Source organism: Miniopterus schreibersii (assembly GCF_964146895.1).
Source record: "Miniopterus schreibersii genome assembly, chromosome: 17".
Lineage (NCBI taxonomy): Eukaryota > Metazoa > Chordata > Mammalia > Chiroptera > Miniopteridae > Miniopterus > Miniopterus schreibersii.
The window spans coordinates 5,033,603-5,055,358 of NC_138117.1; the positions used below are offsets into that span (position 1 = coordinate 5,033,603).

The window sequence follows — 21,756 nt, forward strand, 5'->3', positions numbered from 1 at the left end:
GCGCCCCCCGCAGGCGGCGGAGGCGCCGACCCGGCCCCCGTGACCCTGCGGCCCCCGCCCCCCACCCCGGCTTCCACGGGAGCCCCTCCCCCGGCCCAGCCAAAGCGCCACGTCTCCCAGCGCCCAGCCGCCAGCCACCCGCGAGGCTCCCTCCAGGTGACCCCGCCCAGCCGCCCGTCCCGCGTCGCCGGTCCCCCAGCGCCCCTCCTCCAGCGCGCCCCGAGAGTCCCCGCCGACCCCGCCGGCCGCGCCCGCGCCCGGGCCCAACGGCTCCCACCCCGCTCCGCGCGCCTACGTCACACTCCGCCCCGCCCCCGCCCCACGTGACCCGCGCCCGCCGTCCCCGCGCGCGGCGTGGATCGCGGCCGAGGCCGCCATTGTTCCGCCGAGGGAGGCCAGTCCGGCGCCGGGACGCCGCTTAGCGGCCGCCGCTGGAGACACGCCCCGCGCCCCTCCTCCCGCGGAGGCCGAGCGCGGCCGCTGACGAGGGGAAGTGGGCGCCCCGCTCCTCCCGGCGGCGTCAGCTGCCGCGATGCGCTCGGCCTGAGGCCGTCGGCCCGGCCCCGCCTCGCTCCCCTCGACCGTCCCCGGCGCCCGGGCGCCCGGCTGTCCCCCCGCGAGCCCCGCTGACGGGAGGGAAGATGGCCGCGCGGAGCTGGCAGGACGAGCTGGCCCGGCAGGCCGAGGAGGGCTCGGCCCGGCTGCGGGAAATGCTGTCGGTCGGCCTGGGCTTCCTGCGCACCGAGCTGGGCCTCGACCTGGGGCTGGAGCCGAAGCGCTACCCGGGCTGGGTGATCGCGGTGGGCACGGGCGCGCTCGGGCTGCTGCTGCTCTGCCTGCTGGGCTTCGGCTGGGCCGCGGCGTGCGCCGGCGCCCGCAGGAAGCGCAGGAGCGCGCCCCGCCGGCGGGAGGAGGCGGCCGCGGCCCCCGACGACCCGGCCGCGCTCAAGGGCCTCCGGGGCGACGAGCAGAAGAGGAAGAACCGCAAGAAACTGCCCGAGAAGCCCCGAGTAAGTGCGGAGGCGCGGCGGCGGAGCGGGGCGCAGGGCCGGGGGCGGAACGGAGAGGGGGCTCGCCGGGGCCGGGGCCGGGGCCGGGGCCGGTCTCCCGGGGGCGGCCGTCGCGGACTCGTTCCCCGGGGCGCGGCGGAGACGCGGGGAGAGCGGGCCGGTGGTTAGACGGCTTCGAGGGAGGCAGTTGGACGCGCGGGGTCGGGCCGCCTCGGGAGCCCTGAGCGCCCGGGCAGCGGGCCGGCCCTCCCGAGGCCTGCGGGGCGCGCGGCGGGACCCGGCGCCGTGTCGGGAAGTGACAGAGAGACGGCGCCCGGGGACGGGGACGGGTGTCCAGGTCAAGTCACACCGAAGGAGATACGGTGACCCCCCCCCCCCAATAAAAAACCAAACACCCCGGGGCTTCGGAGGATTGAAAGTGCCCAGGTCTAGGCGCGCTTCCATTTTGGTGGGGCTGTTAAAGGGAAATGGTTCCCACTCCTCGCGCGAATGCGGCCCGCGGAGGCCGGAGCGGGCAGGCCCGGGGGCCCGGCTGTCGGGTGCACTTCGGGGTGCGCGGCCCGGGGAGGCGGCGGGCGGGCGGGCGGGCGGGCGCGCGGGCTGACAGGCGCTGGGCTCCGCTCGCCGGACCACGTGGAGGAGCCGGAGGGAGCCCCGCGCCCGCTCCGCGCGGCTTCGGGCTCTAGTTCTGCATCCTGATTGCACAACCACTTCCCCCTGGTTCCTCTGCGACATCCCTTATAGTTTTATTTATTTTTAAAAATAAATACTTTACAGTTGAGCAGTGGAGCATGAAGGGTGTGCAGAACTAGAGTCGGCTCCCGACCTATTTTCGTACCCACTAAATTAAGCTCCTCACCCTTTCAGTGCAATCAAGTAAAATGTAACCAAGGCGCTCCTAGGCGAAATTCATTCCGGTCGCGAGGCTTTAGAGGCGATCATGGAGACTAGTGTAGGAGGAGACAGGTTCATAAATAAGTTATTAGAGGAAGTGGGATTTGAATTCAGACTGAAGTGGTGAGAGTATTGTTGGTAACAGGACAAAGAATAAGGCTGCATTAGGGACTGGACAGGCCACGGTGCATTCTCAGGCCTGGGTAAGTATTAACGTCTTGCCTGCTGAGTAAGAGAAGGCCGGGCACATACCCTAGAAAAGGGTACGATTCTGTGGATGTGAATACTACCTTTCGTTAATAGAAGAGAAAATAGTACTTCTTTGGGGCATATGTAACTATATTTAAATTTGTGGAGAGCATCAAGGATTACCAGAAAGTAATGTTATGGTGGAACTAGATAACCTAGCCCCAAGATGGGGAAAGATGATCTTGAAAATGCCACGTGTATTAATAAGCCTCATCCCTGTGTGGATGAAGCAGGTCGTGGAAATTTCAAAGCCCTGTTTGGGGCGTCTAAAATTTCAGATGGACGAGGCGTGAGTGGAGAGACAGGTGCTCCCGGAGCCCATCCGAAGTGCATCATCTCGCTCAGATGACTCATCTGAAGAGCACAAGCTCCGGTGAAACTTGTACTGTGAAAACTCAGACCTCGGACTGATTCCTTCTTTTCATTTAAATAAAGGAAGGGTGGAATGAATGAACAGATCTTCTGTTAGCTTTGGGCAGTGGAGAATGGGAAGAAAAACGAATGTTTGAATGTTAATTGGGTGAGAAAATATCTTTGCCTATTGATGGTAAAGCTGTGTTTTGGAGTTTGTCAACATTTACAAAATCGTGGCTTTCAAACTTTTTTGACTGCAATCTACAATAAGAAATATATTTACAGTACAGTACCCTCCCACACACATAACTAACTATTCTGTTTGTTTTTCTTTAATGATATTTCTGACCCACTAAATTGGTTTCACATGTGAGTATGAGGCATGACCGCAGTTAGAAAAACTCTGCTTTATAGGGCTAAGAAGTATACATTGCCATTTAAAATTTTTTTTTTTTTTAGTACTCATACACTTTGGAGAAAAGCAGGATACTGTTTGCAGATTCCTGTAAAAAGGAATAAACTATTTGCATTTCATTGTGAAGGGAATACAAAAGTTAAAGCTCAGTTTCTCCCCACGGAGCTTTTTACTTCAGTTGTGGAAAAAGATATACTCAAAAAAATTGACACTGCAACCCCACTGTGGGCCCAGGTGGCAGTGAAAGACATAATCACAGAATTTGACTTTGAGAGTGGGTAGGAGCCGGATAGTGGGAGAGGCTGGAGAAACTGCAAAGGCCCAGCTCTGTCAGCCTGGCAGAGATGGGGAACTCTAAACTTGAGTAAGGCATTTAACCTTGCTCTGTTTAGCTTATCTTGTTTATAAATTGAAGATCTTAGTTGAGTTAAAGCACTGCAGGACTCCTCAAAGTGTTCACCCCTGACTACTTACTTGCCGTAGAGTTGCTTTGAATGCTTGTTAAAATTTGTAGATTCCTGAGCCCCTCTACAGATACTATAAATTCAAAATCTCTGAACTGGGTCCAGGGAATCTGCATTTTTAACAAGCTCCCTTGGTAAATCCTTGCCTGTTCGTTTGAAAATCATTCTCTGGACTAGGCCCATAAGAACTATAGTAGAAGAGATTTCCAAGTTCAGTGAAGCTTAGTCTTATCCGCCTCTTCATTACTGTGTCATTCTGCCATGCACTTCAGGATACACTATTCAAGTGGGTTCAGTGATGTAAACTAGTTTTATTTTCTTCCCCATTAGTTTCTCTTAAAGCATTCCAAATTTTGCAACACAAATTTTCAAAATTTGTTTCGAGTAGCTTGTTTTTATTTTTAGAGTCATAAGTCTTTGTTTTTAATTCTTATATTAGTTTAATTTTTACCTAATATCTTGCCATAGTCTTTTAGGGCATGAATTGCAGTTTGTTCCCCTATTAAAAGTGAAGGAGGTGGCACTTTTTACTGGGCTTGGTTCTTGGTATTTTTGGAAATCATTGTTACCTTCCATGCGTTTTCCTAGTTCAGTGTGTTAAACAGGCACTCAGCAAACATTTGACTTAACTTGAGCAATGATTTAGATGAATGTGAGATCTCAGATAACCGGACTTTAACAATTATTGCTTTGAATTTCAACTTGGAAGCACATAACCAGGGTCAACTTCAAAGAAAATTCATTTTAATAAACAAGTGATTATTAGTGTAGGAATTCTTAGAAAGATTTGTCACAGGGCAGTTGTCATCAATATCTGTAAACTAAGTGAATAAAAGTAGTGTTTTTGTCTTGTTTGCTACTGTATAACCTTTCACAGTGCTTGGCACTTAATAATTATTGAATGCATAATATGTATGGTAGGATGTCCCACCCACATAGTTCTACAACTTATTCCTATTCTTCATGCCTGGTAAACAGCCTTATGAACTATCTTTTTGCCTCATCTGGCTAAAATTCTGTAGGGTCCATCTATCTACAGCTAGTAGATTGCTCTAATAGTGTGCAGTCTTTTGTAGTCATTACTTCTGTTCCAGTTTCACTGCTTCTGCCCTACATTTGGTCTTTGTTACCTTCTGCTTGGATTATCCTGACAGATCCTAACTGATTTCCCTGCTTCCAGTCCCTGTTTCCAGTCATTCTACCCACTCATGTCAGTGAAATTTTTTAAAGCCCCAACTGTAATCACGTGACTTTCATGTTCATATCTTTTCAGTAGTTCCCCTGTCACCTTCTGAATAAAATCTAGCCTATGACATGGCACTCAAGCCTCTTCATGTTCTTCTGCCTCATCTTAGGTTTATCTCTTACCATTACCCCTCAGGCATTACTGTTAGCTAGACTTCTGTATCTCTTTATATTACTTCTATTAAAAGGTCCTTTTTATATCTCTACCAATTTCTACCTGTCCTTCAGTAAGGCCCAACTACAGTGCTACCTCTACTATAACACCTTCCCTAGCTCCCCAGTTAAAGGTAGTCTTTTTCATATGTTTATTTTATATTTTTTTTTCTTAAATATATCTTTATTGATATCAGAGAGAGGGAAGGAGAGGGAGAGATAGAAACATCAATGATGAGAGTGTCATTGATCGGCTGCCTCCTGCACGCCCCCCAGCTGGGGATCCAGCCTGCAACCTGGGCATATGCCCTGACCAGGAATCGAACCCTGATCGCCTGGATCCTGGGTTGAAGCTCAACCGCTGAGCCATGCCCTGCTGGGCTGTTTTATATTTTTCATGAGACCTAAAACAAGAAGGCAGAGCAGAGCATTGCCTGGGAATGTGCCTGTAGGGTGACTGAGTTTATTTTGAAGCTCTGCCTGCCCACAGATGATCAGGAAAGTACCTCAAAGCATTGATGTGAGGGTTAAATACATTTTAGTGAGCCGGCGATTTGCCAGCATGGAAGCCTCAAATAACGGGGGTCAGCGCTGTGTTAATAACTGGACCATTCCTCTCATCCTTGAACCCCATGTCTAGGTGTGTACTTGGTGTCTTCAGTTGGAAATCTGATATTTGTCTCAAATTTTAACATCTCCAAAACGATTCATAATTTCCTGCCCTCTCGCGGTCTTCCCCATTTTTGTAAATGGCAAATGACCCTACCGTCCGTTCTCTTTCACCTGCCCAAACTCAGAATCACCCTTTTTCTTCCCTTTCCCCACATCCTCCTGCCTTCCTCACCTCATAATCAGCAAGTACTATTGATTTTACCCCCAAAATATATATGCAGTCTACTTATTTTACTGTCACCGTAGCTCACTTATACAGCAAGTAGCTTCTGTTGCCTGCCTCCAGTCCTTTCTCAACACCCTAGTAAGGAGTCTTTAAAAACAAATCACCTGACCTTGTCTAAAGCCAACATTGCCGTCGCTTTTGCATTTTTAACCTAGACCTCTTTCATTTATGGCCAGCATCTGCTTTTCTTTCTAAGCTGATTTTGAGCTAGTTCCTCTCATTTGTGACCTCCAACTCTAGTAATCTTTTTTGTTCTTCAAACACTTTCACAACCCAGTGCCTTCCCGAGAGCTCTTGCTAACACGGGGAACAAGCTCGTCCCACTGTTTGAATCAGCCTCTAGAGCTCACCTTCCCAGGAAATCCTTCCTGATCTCCATGTTTGAAATCCTTCTATTTTCTGTCTCAACCTCTTGTATGTTTCCTTTATTATAGTTATTCACAGTTTGTAAATTATTTCCTTATCCATTCAGGTTTTTGGGGTCTTTTCCCTCCACTAGATTGTAAGTCTTGATATATAATGGCAGACAGTGCCTGGCATGTAAGGGCCTTCGATAATTATTTGTTCAACTAAATGCTGAACAGTAGTTAAAATGGCATCTCATAGTTTAATTGGATAATCTGTTATTGAGCTAATAAATTTGTTTTACAATATTTCCAGTAGAATTATGTATTTTATTCTTAAGTAGTGGTTTTGTCATATTATCCCAGGTATTACTAAAAGGTAAATTATATCACTTACCACCTACAGGGTTTTTGTCTTTTACCTTTAAGTCACTAGCTCCCTTAGTTTTAAGTCTTAAAAGAACAACTATTTGATTAAAAAAATCAAATGGAGTAGAAGTCTGTTAAGAATATCTTCTTGTTCTGAACTTTGAAACTCCTGGAGGGCAAATTTCTTTCATATGCCCTTGTTCCTGAGGTCCCTAGCCCAGTACCTGGTATTTATGCACTAAAAACATTTATGAAGTTAATAAATTGAAGACTGATTCACATGAATTATAGCTCCTTGAAATCAAGAGTTAATAGAATAAGACCCTACTCCCCTGCATGTGGCCCCCACCGGCCAGGTATCATGCTGGTTTATCCCTCCCTCCCTCCCTCCCTCTCTCTCTCTCACAGGCACACATGCACACTTTTCTTTTGTGAAGGTAATTTTTAAAAGGATCCGAGGTGGGAGTTGGGGGAAGGAATAATAATAAGACAGACATGGCATTGCCTACAGCGAGTTTTTCCATAAGAAATGATATTTTTCTGTTACTGGTTGATGTTCACCAAATTTGAAGGACATTCTTGGGTGGTCTAATTTAAAATGTAGATTGTATGCTATATATGAAATTAACTTCGGTTGGTCCTGGAGGGGAGCACCTTGAAGTTTTCCAGAAAATTTAAAACTAGGTACAGTGAGAGGCCCGTGTAATTGTTAATCTGTCCAAACACGGTATATATTAAGGCTCCATGATCAGAGCAAATAAAACCCAGATTGGCAATCACATTGGATTTGAAGTGTTGCTTTGCAATTAGTTGCTTTTCATGTGAGCAGGTCTACATAATACGCTTTCATTTAGGGATATGCTAATTTAAATGTGGTTGTTAATTTTTCAGAACAAGACCTTCTTAACCAGTTAGTGGCAAAATTAGAGGACAGATTAGTGTTGCTGATGGATATGTAGGAGAGGCTCAGCCACCATGGTGTGTCCTTTTTTCCTGCTACCCCAGAATTCTGTTGCCTTTACTCTTGGAATAGGAGGCTAAATATGGTATCAGGCTTTTGTGGGCAGTTGTTGATGACTTATGGAATCCCAGTAATTATGAGAGCTATATAAAGCCCAAGAGCTAATGAAAAATTGGGAAATCTGCATAAACCAGAGAGAACAGCTACAGTTATAGCCTTTACATGAGTTGATGTTGCAAAGAAGGAGGTAAAATTGGCGCAAGTTGGAGTGCCTTTGGCTTGGGGATCATTTCAGAGCCTGTGAAGAAGAAACAGTGTTCCCACTGCTGGTCACTGATTGAGGACTTCAGACTATATTTATTTAAAAGGAAAGATTGTTCCATTTTTTACTTGGGAGGCTGTAAGGACTGTGTTTGCAGTTTTTCTCAAAGGAATTGATTGCATTGAGTATTTTAGTAGGTTAAGATAGTTTTTAACCACCTAATTTCTCATCTTTTAGCAGTTAGTTAATAAATGTGACAATGCAGTCATTTAGGAGAGTAAAATGGAGGCGCTCTGTAAGTGACTATGATGAAGAGTTTCCTGAAGGGATTAGTTGAGTGAAGTTTTTGCAGATGTAAGCTTTGTGAGCTGCCAGTTAAAGAGATGGGAAACTTCAGTTGGAGATGCAAGGTCATTCAGTTGGCAAAGCTTACATAGAAAGGCGCCGCTGTCCGCAGGAAATCAGAAGTAGTAATTTTGGCTAGAGAGAGTAGCATGAGCTAAGAAATAGCATGAAAATTGACAAGTTAAGGTGATATTGGAAAGTAGAATTAAAGTTTTCTATTCCTGATATGGATATGGCTCTTAAGTCCAAACTCATTTTTGGAGTTTCTTACCTTTGTGCTATGCCCCTCCCCTCAAGCCGCACCCCTCCCCCACACACGCAGAGATTAGATGAGGCAGCATTAAAATGGCAACACAGCGCAGAAGGAAGAAAACCAGAAGAAAGAGTGAGCAGGCCTCGTTTTGGCATTAGCTGTCTGACTTGAACAAGTTGTTTAAAATGCATCAATTTGACGGACCTGGAGCAGTTACTGTCTGCTGCTTAGGTTTCAGTGCAGATGCAAGAATAAAGGGACCTCGCTCACGCTTTCATCTGATTTGCAGCCAAGATTGAAAGGGGGAATACAAAAAAAAATTTTTTAATGGAGTTTTAACAATTCAAATAACCTTGTAAACAATTGAAGAGCCAGCTTTACTTCAAAATAAGACTCTAAAATAAAAGGGCTTTTTAAAATGTTGCTTAAGACCCAGCAGATTAAATTTGGATTAATTAGAAATTTAATCAGCTAAAAGAGTTTTTGTTTTGATTTTTCTGCCATAAGTCTTTGGGAAGCCTATAAATTCGGCTTTAGAGTATTAATGGTCTCTTTTCCAACTGCATATTCCTGCTAATTTGTACAAATGCCGATAATGTCACATTGTAGAAACTTGAAACTTTCACATTGTTTTCTTGAGTATAGCTCTACAATAATGAGTAATCTGATAGAAGTCTATTCTGCAAGACCTAGAAATAAAGCAGTTGAAACTAGTATATTGATTTAGTAACTTGTTGTATTGAATATGAGGAGAATGGGTAAATGAAAAAAAGTAGTAGTGTCCAGAAAGAAGGGGTTAGAATACAGTTACCTGGGGCCTGTTCTTCAAATTCCTGACTCTGAATAGTGAGGGGCTCAGAAATACTTATTTAAAAAACAAAGCAACACTAGTGGTTATAATTAGAAGCCAAAACTGGGATTCACATAATTCTAGTCATGAACACCTACCTCTGAGTGCTATGAATTTATTTCAGGAATGTTAGGAAAGCCGAGGTAGCCTTTTTAAGCTATGGCAGTGGATTTGTAAAGCTTCTTACTCCCAGAGCAGTAGTGCCATTAGATTGTAGAATTACAGGGGACATTGGGGATTACCTAATACAGAAGCCAAAAAACTATGGTCCATGGACCAGACCTGGCCCTCCACCTGTATTTTTTGGGGATATAGTCATATTCATTTGTATCATCTCTGGCTCTATCTGACCCCTTACTGGAAAAGTTGGGTGGTTTTTGAATAGAACAGACCTATCATTTTATAGATGTAGAAATAAGATGTAGAAAAAAGATGAGTGAAATATTCTGAGACTACACAGGTGATGAGTGGTCAGAGTGCAAATTCAGTTTAGCTCTTTTTTCTGCTTTTATTCCATTATTTTTTGGTCAAGGGACTGATATCTGGGTGAAGGCAGAAAATAGATTTGTGGTACAGAATTTTGTTTATAAGTTTATTATTATAAAAAATAGTATTGGGTTAGTAAATGGCCCATCAGGTATTAGATAACATGGCTGTACAAAAACCTTCTTTTTTTTAATCCACACCCAAGGACATGCTCAGAGAGAGAGAGGGACAGAAAGGAGGTGGGGGAGAAACATCAGTGTGAGAGAGAAACATTGATCAGTTGCCTTCCGTATGTGCTCCAACCGGGGATTGAACCCGAAACCCAAGTATGTGCCCTGACTGGAAACCAGCCGGCAACCTTTCAGTGCGCAGGACGACACTCAGCCAACTGAATCACTCTGGCCGGGCAAAAACCTTTTTAATTTGAGTTGGGGGAAGAATTTGGTTGTAGTCTGTTCTTTTTCCTGAGTACAAATCTTTGGTTTGATCTGCCAAGCGATTTGATAACAAAAGACTTTTTTGTTGCCTGTGCAGCCAAATGGACGGACTGTTGAAGTGGCTGAGGAGGAGGTTGTCCGAACTCCTCGAAGTGTAACAGCAAAGCAGCCGTTAGAGACAGATAAGAAAAATGAAAAGGTAAGTTTGGGAGCATATAAAATTAGAGGCAAGGCTCTTAATAGAGAGTGACATGTAAAAACGATGCTTTTCTGTTTCACATAATTGTACATACACCCCCAACCCCATTCAAGGAAAACCAAAGATCTAAATTTATCATAGTGGATAGATGGATGGATGGGTGGTGGAGGTTCCAGATATGTAATGTACCTCTTATTTGAAAACAAAATTGTATTACCTTTGTTAATAGTGCATTTCTGGTACTAAAAAGCTTAGAAAAATTGTCCTATGGTATTGTGTTAGATTTCTGTTGTGACATGGTTTGACTTTTTTAACAAAGGAAAATGCTCTATACTCAGGTCAATATTACAATGTTTGGATGTGCACTCATAAGTTTTCAGATAAGACAATCTAACAAATCCTGGGCTTTTATTTATTTTCCACTTGCCAGTATTAGAACTGACCCATTTTATTTGACTTTAGTTTGTAAATAAACAAAATATACAAGAATCTGTTAACAGTGTTTCCTTCTGTTGTGGAAGAGAGAGGTTCCATTTAATTCCTTTCTGTACTCCCCCTCTCCTTTTTTTAAACCCCGTGCATACATAACTCTTTTTCAGGAAAAATAAACCAAAAAAAAAAAAATCACAGATAGGTAACTGTTTTCAAGGAACCAGGGTGCAGCAGCTCCAGCTCTAGAATAATGAATGAAATGGTTGCTACAGTTTCTTATTGCTTGCATTTCAACACATCTGAAGAACTGGTGAAATAATTCTCCCCCTGTAACCCAGTAAAATTGGCCTACGGCTCAGATAGTTGCAGGTAGGGTGGCTTAATATGAAGGATTGTTGTGGGAAAGAATTAAATTTATGTCTGACTTTGTCTTTGGGAGAAAAATAAATAGTAAATGACTATCAACAAATAAGCATACAATTTAGGGGTTGTGACTTTATACTGTGAAAGGTTTATATGCTTCCGATAGACTTCTACTTCTCCCATTTAGTGTTTCTTGTTTCTGGGCTTTGTCTCCACTAGTGAGTATCTGTACTTACCCCTGCTTCCACTCCCTGAATTATTCTGAAAAATTTGTAGTTGGAATAATTAATGAACTACCGTTGATCTCTTGATTGATTAGTCATATATCAGATTGGGTGTATCAGGATGTAAAAATACAGTTTGAAGTTTATAATTATTCTGAAATTTCTTATGATAGAAAATAATTATATCAGTCGATATATAGCAGGCATTATGTAAGGTGAGGTTTGTGTCTTCCTGTGAATATATTTACATGTATCTGGTAGGGACAACTTATTGAGCACTTACTGGGTGTACTTTTAAGACTTTATAGGATAGTTATACACATTACTTTATTTATCTTCACAAGAGCTCTGAGGAGGCGGTGTTATACTATCTACCAGTAAGGCACCTGAGGCTTAAGTTACTTAAGCTATTAAAAGTACAGTCCCTTCTAACCCAAACCCATCTGACTAAAAAGTGTGTGCTTTTTACTGCTCTATTTCTGATCCTTTCACAACCTGCCAGGCAGATAGGAATAGCCAATTTTGCAGATATGGGCTCTGAAGTGTAGAAGGATTTTGTGATTTCACTAGTTTCATACAGTGTCTGAACTAGGATTTGAACCTGGTTCATTCTAATACAAAAGCCCAGGCACTTTTTAATCATTTGACAGTACCTTCTCACGATTGCTGTTGCTCTTTCAGTGCAAAGCTGCTACTTTGGGTTTGTTGCCTATTTGATTTCACTTTTTGCATAATAATAAATGCTACAACTCATGGCTAGTGTTTCTGTTTGCCATCTTGCATCTTGAATTTATGCTTTTTAATTTGGTTCAGTCTAAGTGAGACTCATTTCAGGTAGTTTTTTATGCTATTGCACTGTATTGTTTTTGTATGTTTAAAATAAGTGAGATATCTAGACTTTTTTTTTTTTTGTAAACAAACATCTTAGATCTACTCACTCACCTTAATACACATTGTATATTTGTTTTTCTCTTAGAGCCAAATATTGGACACTTTGAGGAGTACAGTTTGCCCAGTTAGTAATTGCACTGTAGGCTGTGATAGTGAATACTTTGCCCTGTCAGTCAAGTCAGCCTCATAGGTAAAACGTCTGAAAACTACATATGACAAGAGTTATAGATCTCAGGTCTATAAAGGTCTTTATTTGGTTATGAAGGTCGATGCTTCATTGATAACTAGTCTCTGGTAGAGTACACATCACATAGGACCGTGATCCAGGCTGAATGCATTGTGTTACTAGATGCTGAAGGGAATAGAGAAATGTAAGATACACTTACCCTCAGAGAGATTACAGTCTAGTTAAGGAAAGGCAAGCACACGGGGAGGGATCAGATAACAAGGCATTGAGTGTCAGGTATTCAGAGGAGTTAGATTATCCTGTCTGAGTATCCTGAAGATTGACTTAATTGGACTCTTAAGGATGGGGATAGTATTGCAATAAGTAAGAGGAAGACCAGTTTTGACAGGAGAGAGAAACAAATGAAAACAATCAGACATTATTTAGCTGAAACAAAAGAACATGTTCAGACACACTCAAGGGAGAGCCCTAGACAAGTTTGACTGCTCAGGGTGGAGTGGAGATAGATAAAAATTTAGATAAGATTGGGTGTATCAGGATGTAAAACCGGTGCAACACTTATGATTAACAAATTATTCGTGCATCAATGATTGGAAGGTTTTGAGATAAAAGTGTAAAAATAGTAACAGAAACAACAGAAGCAAAAATGTATAAAATTTGGTCTCCATAAGGTTGTCCAGTAGATATAACCCACATAAACAAAGGTTCTTTGACATCCTCAATATGTTTTAAGAGCATAAAAGAGTATCTATCCTATGACCAAGAAATTTGAGAACCACTGCTCTAGGAGAGATCGGTATTTAGAAGACCAAAGACAAAATTATCTGAGGCAGCGTAGATTTTAAACACGCCTAAGTGATAGCAGCTCTTAGCAAAATAGAGAATACCTGCGTTCAGAGAGCTTACATACGTTTGTGTTGTACCTTCCATAATGCAGTCCAGAAACTAGTTTTAAAATCAACTGGTGAACCATGATCTGATCTGCTGGCCATTCTGGCTCTCTGCCTATTTTTTTAAAAATTAAATTAAATTTATTTTTTCCATCACCATTTACTGCCTCTATGCCCTCTTCCTCCTCCTCCCACCCCTCCACCCACAATCACCACACTGTTGTCCATGTCCATGAGTTTTTACTTTTTTTTCTTTTTTGCTCAATCCCTCCTCCCTTCCAACACTCACTCCCTCGCCAGAGCTGTCTGCCTGCTCACTACCTATAAGTCTGTCTCTATTACGCTTGGTAGTTCAGTTTGTTCATTATATTCCACATATGAGTGAAGTCATATGGGACTTGTCTTTCTCTTCCTATGCTTATTTCACTTTGCATAATAATCTCCAGGTCCATCCATGCTGTTGCAAAGGATAAAATTTCTTTTACATGTCACTTGAGAATATTTGCAAGTAGTTTATTAATAGGAAAAGCAGTTAGCTGTCATTTATGGCTTACCCATAAAAAGGACTTATGAAGATACAATCTCTTTTTAGTTGTAAACTTAACTTGAAGGTAGTATACAACAATAGGTGCGTAGCTAATCTCAATAAATAGTTAAATGAGTGAATACAAAGTATAAATAAAATCACTGTTTTATGAATATTAATTCTCTCCTGGAAACACTTATCTGAATATAGAAATCATGGCCTTAGAAGTTTATTAGGAAGCTTCTAGAAGGAGAAAATATTAGCAGAAGGGAGTTGGCAGGCCGTTGGAAAATGTCCATATCTTGTGTGTGTTTTCTTAAATGAATTACTAAACATTTACTATAGGTGGGACACAGGTAGGCTTACAATTGTGAGTATACAAAACAGTTTATTTTTGTATTATTCTTTATTATTTCCATATGAACAACTGAAACCTACTTTTACCCCATCCTGTATATATGAATTCTAGGTATTTTCACATTGCTTTGAAACTGACAAAATATTACCTACTTTGTACAATCAACTCATTAATTTATTATATATAGGTGTTTCAGCAGTCTGCTTTATGAAACCCAACACCAGTAATCGGTGTATCATTTTTCTTCTGAACACTAGCAATAGGGTTTTACTTTAGTGCTGTAAAAACACCAAATTAGTACTTTATTTGTGATTTACGTTAGGATAGCGTGATGTCTAAGGGCACACAGACTTCGGAGCCAGATAAACCTGTTTCCAAATTTAACTCTGCCATTTACTAACTTAGTGTGACCCAGAACAGCCTATTTAACATTTAACATCTCTAAGTCTTCATTTTTTCATCTTTAAAATAGGAATAATACCTTCTCCATTGAGTTTTTTAAGGAATAAATAAAATAAGTGTAAAGTACTTAGCATGTAGTAACCACTCAATAAATGGTAACCTTGTATTACTGACATTTTAGTATGTTAAGTTTTTTTAACCAAACATTAATTTTTTTGGTTGTCAGTGTCATACATTTATTATGTACTTTACTGACTCCTACCTTTTCAAAAACCTGAAATATTAAGTAACATTTTATTTTACTTTCAGTCAAAGAAAAATAAGAAGAAATCAAAGTCAGATGCTAAAGCAGCACAAAACAGTTCACGCCATGATGGAAAGGAAGTTGATGAAGGTACTTGAACAAGTGAAAGGACTATAGAAAAGAATTTAATCTTTTTTACCAAGGTGCATTATATCAAAGCTGCATTTGTTTAGCTTAATCTTGTATCTAGCTCTTCTTTTTAATAACTGTAGATCTTAATGTACAGATCTGTGACATTGTTAGGAAACACCCTTTTAATCTAAATTATTTAAATATCTAACAGTTTCCTAAAAGGAACTGCCTTGAAACTTAAGGTTTAGCTCAGTATCTTGAGCAATTGAAAAGCCATATGTTTTGTCTTTGTGTTCTAGAAATATGGTTTGGACTTTTCCTCATTGTTCTTAAATATGCTATCCCTAGAAGGCTGTGTACAAAATTTTTGAGTAAGCCATTTATTGTTATCACCTAATAAACCCATTTATTAGTAATTATGTATCACACTCTCCTGTCTGTATAATTAAGCAAAAGAAAGATAAACAAGATGACTTCTGTGTCATTTTTCTTAAACCATAGGTGATAGATTTGATAAAAATTATGAGAATAATGTCAGTTAGCAGCCTAAAACAATATAATGAGATTAGAATAAGTCTTAGGATAAATAAACATAATCAGCACTCCTGGTTTTTAGTTTAATATCTAAATTTAACATGCTATTTTGTGTGCATGGCTCCATCCTCTCCCCCCCAAAAAAGACAACATTTTGTTTTCCCCTTACTGAGTAACTTTTTTTTTCTGGGGCTATGTCAGGAGCCTGGGAAACTAAAATTAGTCACAGAGAGAAACGACAACAACGTAAACGTGATAAGGTGCAGACTGATTCGGGTTCATTGGATTCAACTATCCCTGGGATAGAAAGTACCATCACAGTTACCACCGAGCAACTTACAACTGCATCATTTCCTGTTGGTTCCAAGAAGAATAAAGGTATATTAGTGGAACATTAGAGTGATATATCAAACCCAGCTCCTTTTAATCTGATGTACAAGATATCATTACATCAAAATCTGGTTATTTTGTACTCATTACATCACTGTGCCGATACACCCCTCTGTGAGAGCGTTGCAGACCACGTGTTGGTTTGCCCGATACCAGCAGTGGTTACTTGTTGCATACTGCCTGATGAATGGCCTGTTAAAATGGCCTTGAGTCACATGAGAAAATGATGTTACTACTTTTTTCTCCTGTGTGTCGTTTTGCCCCAGCTCTCTTGCATCTCCATTTCTTATAGTGGATAGTACATTAAGTGCAGTTATTTGTCATCATTCTGCATGTGAGTGCGTTCACTCCAAGATGAAACAAGCACGTTCTGGTAGTGCGGTTTCTGTCTGGATTTCTTACCACCTGATGTTTGAGAATACCATGGGTGTTTGATGAAGCTAGACTGGAACTTCTGAGGTTATTGACCTAATGTTCTTCCCAAGTATCTCCAGTGTTCACATTTGCAGTTCTGATGCTTCTTGGTAGCCCTTTACGTTGCCATCATTTTACCCCGGAGATGTCAGTCTGCAGAGGGACACATGTTCAGCTTGCTTCAGGGCACTGACTTCCCTTCTTCACCTTTTTATCAGTTGCCTCCCCACCCCACACTTGTCTCCAGACTGCTTTTGTAGGCTTGTTACCTTTTACTTTTTTTTGCTTGATGACTTGGTGGAGTTTTGCTTTGGTACAGAAGTGACGTCTACTTACCCACTTTCACTGTTACATGTTAGCCACAGTTTAGTGTTTGTGTTGGTCACCCTTTTTTGGTTGTCTCATGCATGCCTTCCTGGCTAGGACAGTCCTGTGTCATGCTGGGTTTTTAATACATTGTGATCATTATGCTTTTTAGTTTTAGAGAAATAGTATTTTTGTTAAAACATGTGTTTTCACCTCTTGCCACATTTCCTAAGTCCTGGTCCCAAATACTAACAAAGTTATTTAGTTGATGGGTTTGCCACCAGGTTTTTTGAAATGGAAGTTGGTATTGGGGTGGCAGAATGAGGTGCCAAAGTGGAATCCAGTTACAGAGCCCAGTTCTCCAGCTCCCACTCAAAAGGATCTTGATTAACCATTATAGAACAGCAGGCTCTATTTGCTTGGGCAGTTTCCAGGTCCTTTGTTGACAATTTTAGTTGACTCAGAATATGGAAACTAAAGAACTCAATTCCTTAAGGAAATGTGAAATACGTTGTGAGTAAAAATGGCTCTTTTCCGGTGAAAGAATTTAATGTTTGAAAGAGCAATTTATTATAAATAGTTAGAAAATTAATTTGTATGTTACTCCTAATTTAATATGCATAGTGGTCTATTTAGTATTAAATAAATTTTATTTCTATTTCAACCAGGTGAATCTCATCTAAATGTTCAAGTTAGCAACTTTAAGTCTGGAAAAGGAGATTCTACACTTCAGGGTGAGAGAAATTACATGTAACTTAATATGAAGGCTCATCAAAGTAGGAACTTACGTACATGTCTCTTTCCTTGGATGAATGACACAGAAGGGGGGGGGCTTGATGATTTTTTTAAAAAATATATCTTTATTGATTTCAGAGAGAGGAAGGGAGAGGGAGAGAGAGATAAAAACATCAATGATGAGTCATTGATCAGCTGCCTCCTGCACGCCCCCTGCTGGTGATCGAGCCCGCAACCCGGGTTTATGCCCTGACCGGGAATCGAACAGAGGTCTCCTGGATTGTAGGTCGATGCTCAACCGCTAAGCCACGCTGGCTGGGCAGCTTAATGATTTTTAATTACTAAAGTAACATAATCACAGTCTAGAGATTTTGGAAAATAGATAAAAAGTAAAATCACTCCCATTTTTAACAGTCTTTGGTATGTTCTAGTTGTTTCCCCTTCTCCATATGTAAAATCATTCTTTTTGTAATAGTTTACATGCAGTTTTGATTCTTGCTTGCCTCATTTAAGCCAATGGAGAAAAGGATGTTTGGGGAACTAGGGGGGGACTTGGGTTTAATAAAGGCATATAGAGGGTAAAAGACTTTTCTACTGCTTGTTAAGAAAAAAGCCTTAATACCTATAACCTTTTAAACTGCTTCCTTAACACTATCAAATATTTTACAATAAGTGGCATATAGGCTAAAGTTACAGTGCTTCACAAATAAAAAATATATTTTATTTACTCGTTTATGATAAAGATTGAATTAAATAGAGTGGTATACCTTACCTAAAAACTAAAGTGTTGTAGTACAACTTAAATTCAGGAATGAAAAGGCACCTTCTCCTTGTAGGCTTGTTCTTAACATTGTCAGCTTTCTCATTCTTGTGGTTCTGAATCCTGATTGCACATTACAGTCATCTAGGATGCTTAGAAAAGCAGCATACATGTATATAAAAAGGGACATGGACTTGTGTTCGCACACACACACCTATGTGCCTTTATATGTACATACAGATACACATGCATATACAACTGCATACAAATATATGTGCACATAAATACTAATGTCTGGGTTCCACCCCTAGTGACTGATTTTAATTCATCTGGGCTGAGGCTCAAGTGTCTACTTTAAAGAAAATTTTCATATAACAAAAAAGTCTAGGAGCAGGCTGGGTATAATATGAGGTTACTTTCATTTCTAATATTATAAGCACTATTGCCAATAAACCTCTTCTGTGCGTGAAGAAAAAAAGAAAATTTTCAGATGATTTTAAGGTGAGCCAGGTTTTAGAATTACTGCCTTATACGTATTATAGGGAAGTATTTAAGTAACTGACCTGTAACTAAGGCAAGGCTTTTGTATTTTGGTGGGTAAGCACTCCGAGTACACCACACTGTCTTGTTGTCCAGGTGGTTCTGTGGCACTTCCTCTGAACAGCTCATTCTGCTGTTGAAAACATTAGTGAATATATATTAAGTTCAAACCCACCCTTAGTTTTTAAATTAAAAGTTGTTCATGATGGTCATGTCACTGTTTAAATTCTTTATTTTTATCTTTTGAGCCCAGGCTATTTAGAGGACAGTATGGGGAAATAATGAGTGATAAATATAAACTGAGCAATCCTAGAAATTTGAAAATATCCAGTTTTAACAAGGAGTCATGTACTCGTTTTTAATCTTTATTTTCTCTCTCTAAGTTTCTTCAGGATTGAATGAAAACCTCACTGTAAATGGAGGAGGCTGGAATGAAAAGCCTGTAAAACTCTCCTCACCGATGAGTGCCGGTGAGGAGAAGTGGAACTCTGTCTCACCCACTGCTGCTGGCAAGAGGAAAGCGGAGCCGTCCGCCTGGGGTCAAGACACGGGGGATGCTAATACGAACGGAAAAGACTGGGGAAGGAGCTGGAGTGACCGTTCAATATTTTCTGGCATCGGTAAGAAATGTTAGAAAATTTTAAATTCATTTAAAATTGTTTACCTGGTACATTGTGATTTTTCCAGGAATGAAAAAAGATCCATGAGTAAAAAAATGAGTAATGCCGTACAGAAATAATAGTAATAACCAACTCATCGCAGGTGCTTCATGTGGAGCAGAGTGGAAACTGAGTGAAGAACAGCATTATCATTCGTCTTGACCTGGTGCTTTCACATATGTGATCACACGTGGTCACCCTTGTGACTAACTGGTATAATTGTATTTTAATGATGTGATAAGTGTGATGAGTGAGCAATCTTTTTGATTAATTTCAGTAGTTTATTGAGTTTAAGTAAAAATAGTAAATGGAAATGCACTTTATAGTATCCATTTATATACTGTTTTACTGTTTGTAAAATGCCTATTTTTAACTAATTTTTCCCCTGGGCTTAAAAGACAAAGATCAGTAGTTTCAGAACTTTTTTCTGTTGAGAGCCATCGAGTTAAAAGCAATTTAATTTCAGGTGTGTGTGCGTGTGTGTGTGTGTGTGTGTGTGTGTATATTATAGAAGAGAAATCCATGTTGAGTATGGAAAACTGCAGCAAGAGAAGGAAAAGCCCAGTGTTACCAAACCACCCAGTGCCAGCCACTGTCATTTTAATCTCTTTATGGCCTTTTTTTTTTTACCTGTATACAGTTTTCCTTTTACAAAATCCAAATCAGATAGGCATTTTTATGTTCCACCTCCCACTTAACATTATAACAAACATTTTCCATTTTGTAAGTGTTTTCTATTTAATGGCCCTATAATGTATAAGCATAGCAAAAATTACTAACTACTTCCAAGTTGTTGGAGAAATGACTTTTCTATTTTTTCAGCCATTATAAACCATACTGCATTGAATATAGTTGTTTTGGGATCATTTCTTTAGGATAGATTCTTGGGATTGATATTACATTAAAAGGAACATGAATGTTTACAATGCTACATGACGTGTCAATGCATTTTCTAAGGAGTTCTAATTTATCAGCACCAATATGAGTGCCATTTGTCATATGCTGACTAAGGGTGGGTATTCTTAGTTTTAGAAATCTTTTCTAATTGATAAGCAAAAAGTATATAAATTGTTTTGGTTAACTTTTTAAAATTAGTAATGAGGTTGAGTGTTTTTCACAACTTACTTTATCATGCCTATTTCTTCTATGAATTGTCTATTCATGTTCTTTGCCCATTTGTCTAATGGCTTCTTAGTGTGTTTTTTATTAAGATGTAATTCCTATGCATCAAAGATATAATTTTTTCTGTTGTGCTTGTCAGGTAATTTTTGTTAGCATATTCCTTTTAGTTCAAGAAGAAAAAACTTTCTTCCTATGTTATTTGCTTTTCCCATCACTTTTAAGGTTAGAAAGACTCATGTTGACTAATGTCTCCAAGAAGCAAACTTTAGATCATTTACTAATACTGTTCTTAAGCTTGTTCTCCCCTTCTCCCCCTGCAATGTCCAAAAATTGTTTAAAAATATCAAAATTTGGAAGAAGAGATAATCCCTAAATGCCCAGCCTTGTTTCAGCAGTGGAAAAAGCATAAACTTCTATGCTGTAGAGCATCCTTTTACATTTAATAAAGAAATGGTCGTTTTACCAAGTAATGTTAAGAACTGTGACCTATTTGTAACTTACTTACAAAAGCTTTATAGCCTTTTCGTAATTAGGACATAAACTAGATGGTACATGCTTAACATTGCTACGGATAAAATTAAGCAGCAGATTAGAGTTCCTGCCTAGGTGGATCAGGACCTGTGTGAAACTGAAAGAGAACTATAAAACTGGGTTTGCTGTGAGTCACTGAGAAGAGTCAGGTGTGACTGGCATCATAGGTGTACATGCTCCTTAAAATATTCATATGTAAGTAAGAAATCTCTTGGAAATGTTGAGAAGATAGCATGGTGTATTGGAATGAGCATGTACTACTTCAAAGTGATCAATTTGGTGTGAATCCCTGTTCTTCCACGTACTGGCTTTTATGGAAATAAGGCTAGTTATTTAACCTCCTGTATGAACCTCATATTTAAGTACTTGTGAGGATTTGCTAAATGAATGTCAAGTACCAAGTTCAGTGCGTGTCCCAAAGTGGTAGCTTAATTGTGGTAGGTAATAAGGTAGCTTGCAATGGTAGAAAGAGCATAATAGGCTTTGAAAATTGGCCTAAGCTCCAGTCTTGGTTCAGCTGTTTTCTTGCTATCAGCAAGTTACTTAACTACTCTGAAACTTTGCTGGCAGGGTTGCCCTAGATTAAAAGGGGGTCAATGTAAAGAGCCCAGTACATAGTAGACAATCAGTAAATAGTGGCTATTGCTATATTAAGTGGTTCTAATTTTGGAGGTTATTTAATATTGTTATCATAGTTTTAAATCTGTACATATCTTTCAAGTTTCATTGCAAATTGAAGGTTCCAAGTGACGTTCTTTATTTTAACAGCTGCTTGGTCTAGTGTGGATAGGGGAATGAATACCTCTGAACAGAATTCTGCTTCTTTTGCATCTCTCACACTTAACTCTGCTGTTTCTGGTATGTGAAAACAGTCTTTCATTTAGTTAACAAAAAATTTCTGTTTAAATTCATTCTAGCTCTTGCTATT

At 40.6% G+C, this 21,756-nt stretch overlaps 1 protein-coding gene across 2 annotated transcripts in view; it reads left to right on the forward strand.

Moving 5' to 3' along the window:
- The first annotated feature begins 345 nt into the window (after nt 1–345).
- The window catches only part of MTDH (metadherin), a 42,447-nt gene continuing 21,036 nt past the window's right edge, over nt 346–21,756 (forward strand). Inside the window, exons 1-7 of one of the 2 annotated variants that reach the window (XM_081117054.1) lie at nt 346–1,010; nt 10,087–10,188; nt 14,771–14,855; nt 15,573–15,749; nt 17,150–17,215; nt 18,900–19,136; nt 21,597–21,686. In XM_081117054.1, the coding sequence (XP_080973180.1) occupies nt 642–1,010; nt 10,087–10,188; nt 14,771–14,855; nt 15,573–15,749; nt 17,150–17,215; nt 18,900–19,136; nt 21,597–21,686 (1,126 nt within the window). In that variant the 5' untranslated portion in view covers nt 346–641. The remainder of the gene's footprint in view (nt 1,011–10,086; nt 10,189–14,770; nt 14,856–15,572; nt 15,750–17,149; nt 17,216–18,899; nt 19,137–21,596; nt 21,687–21,756) is intronic. The other variant, XM_081117055.1, reaches the window with a different exon arrangement.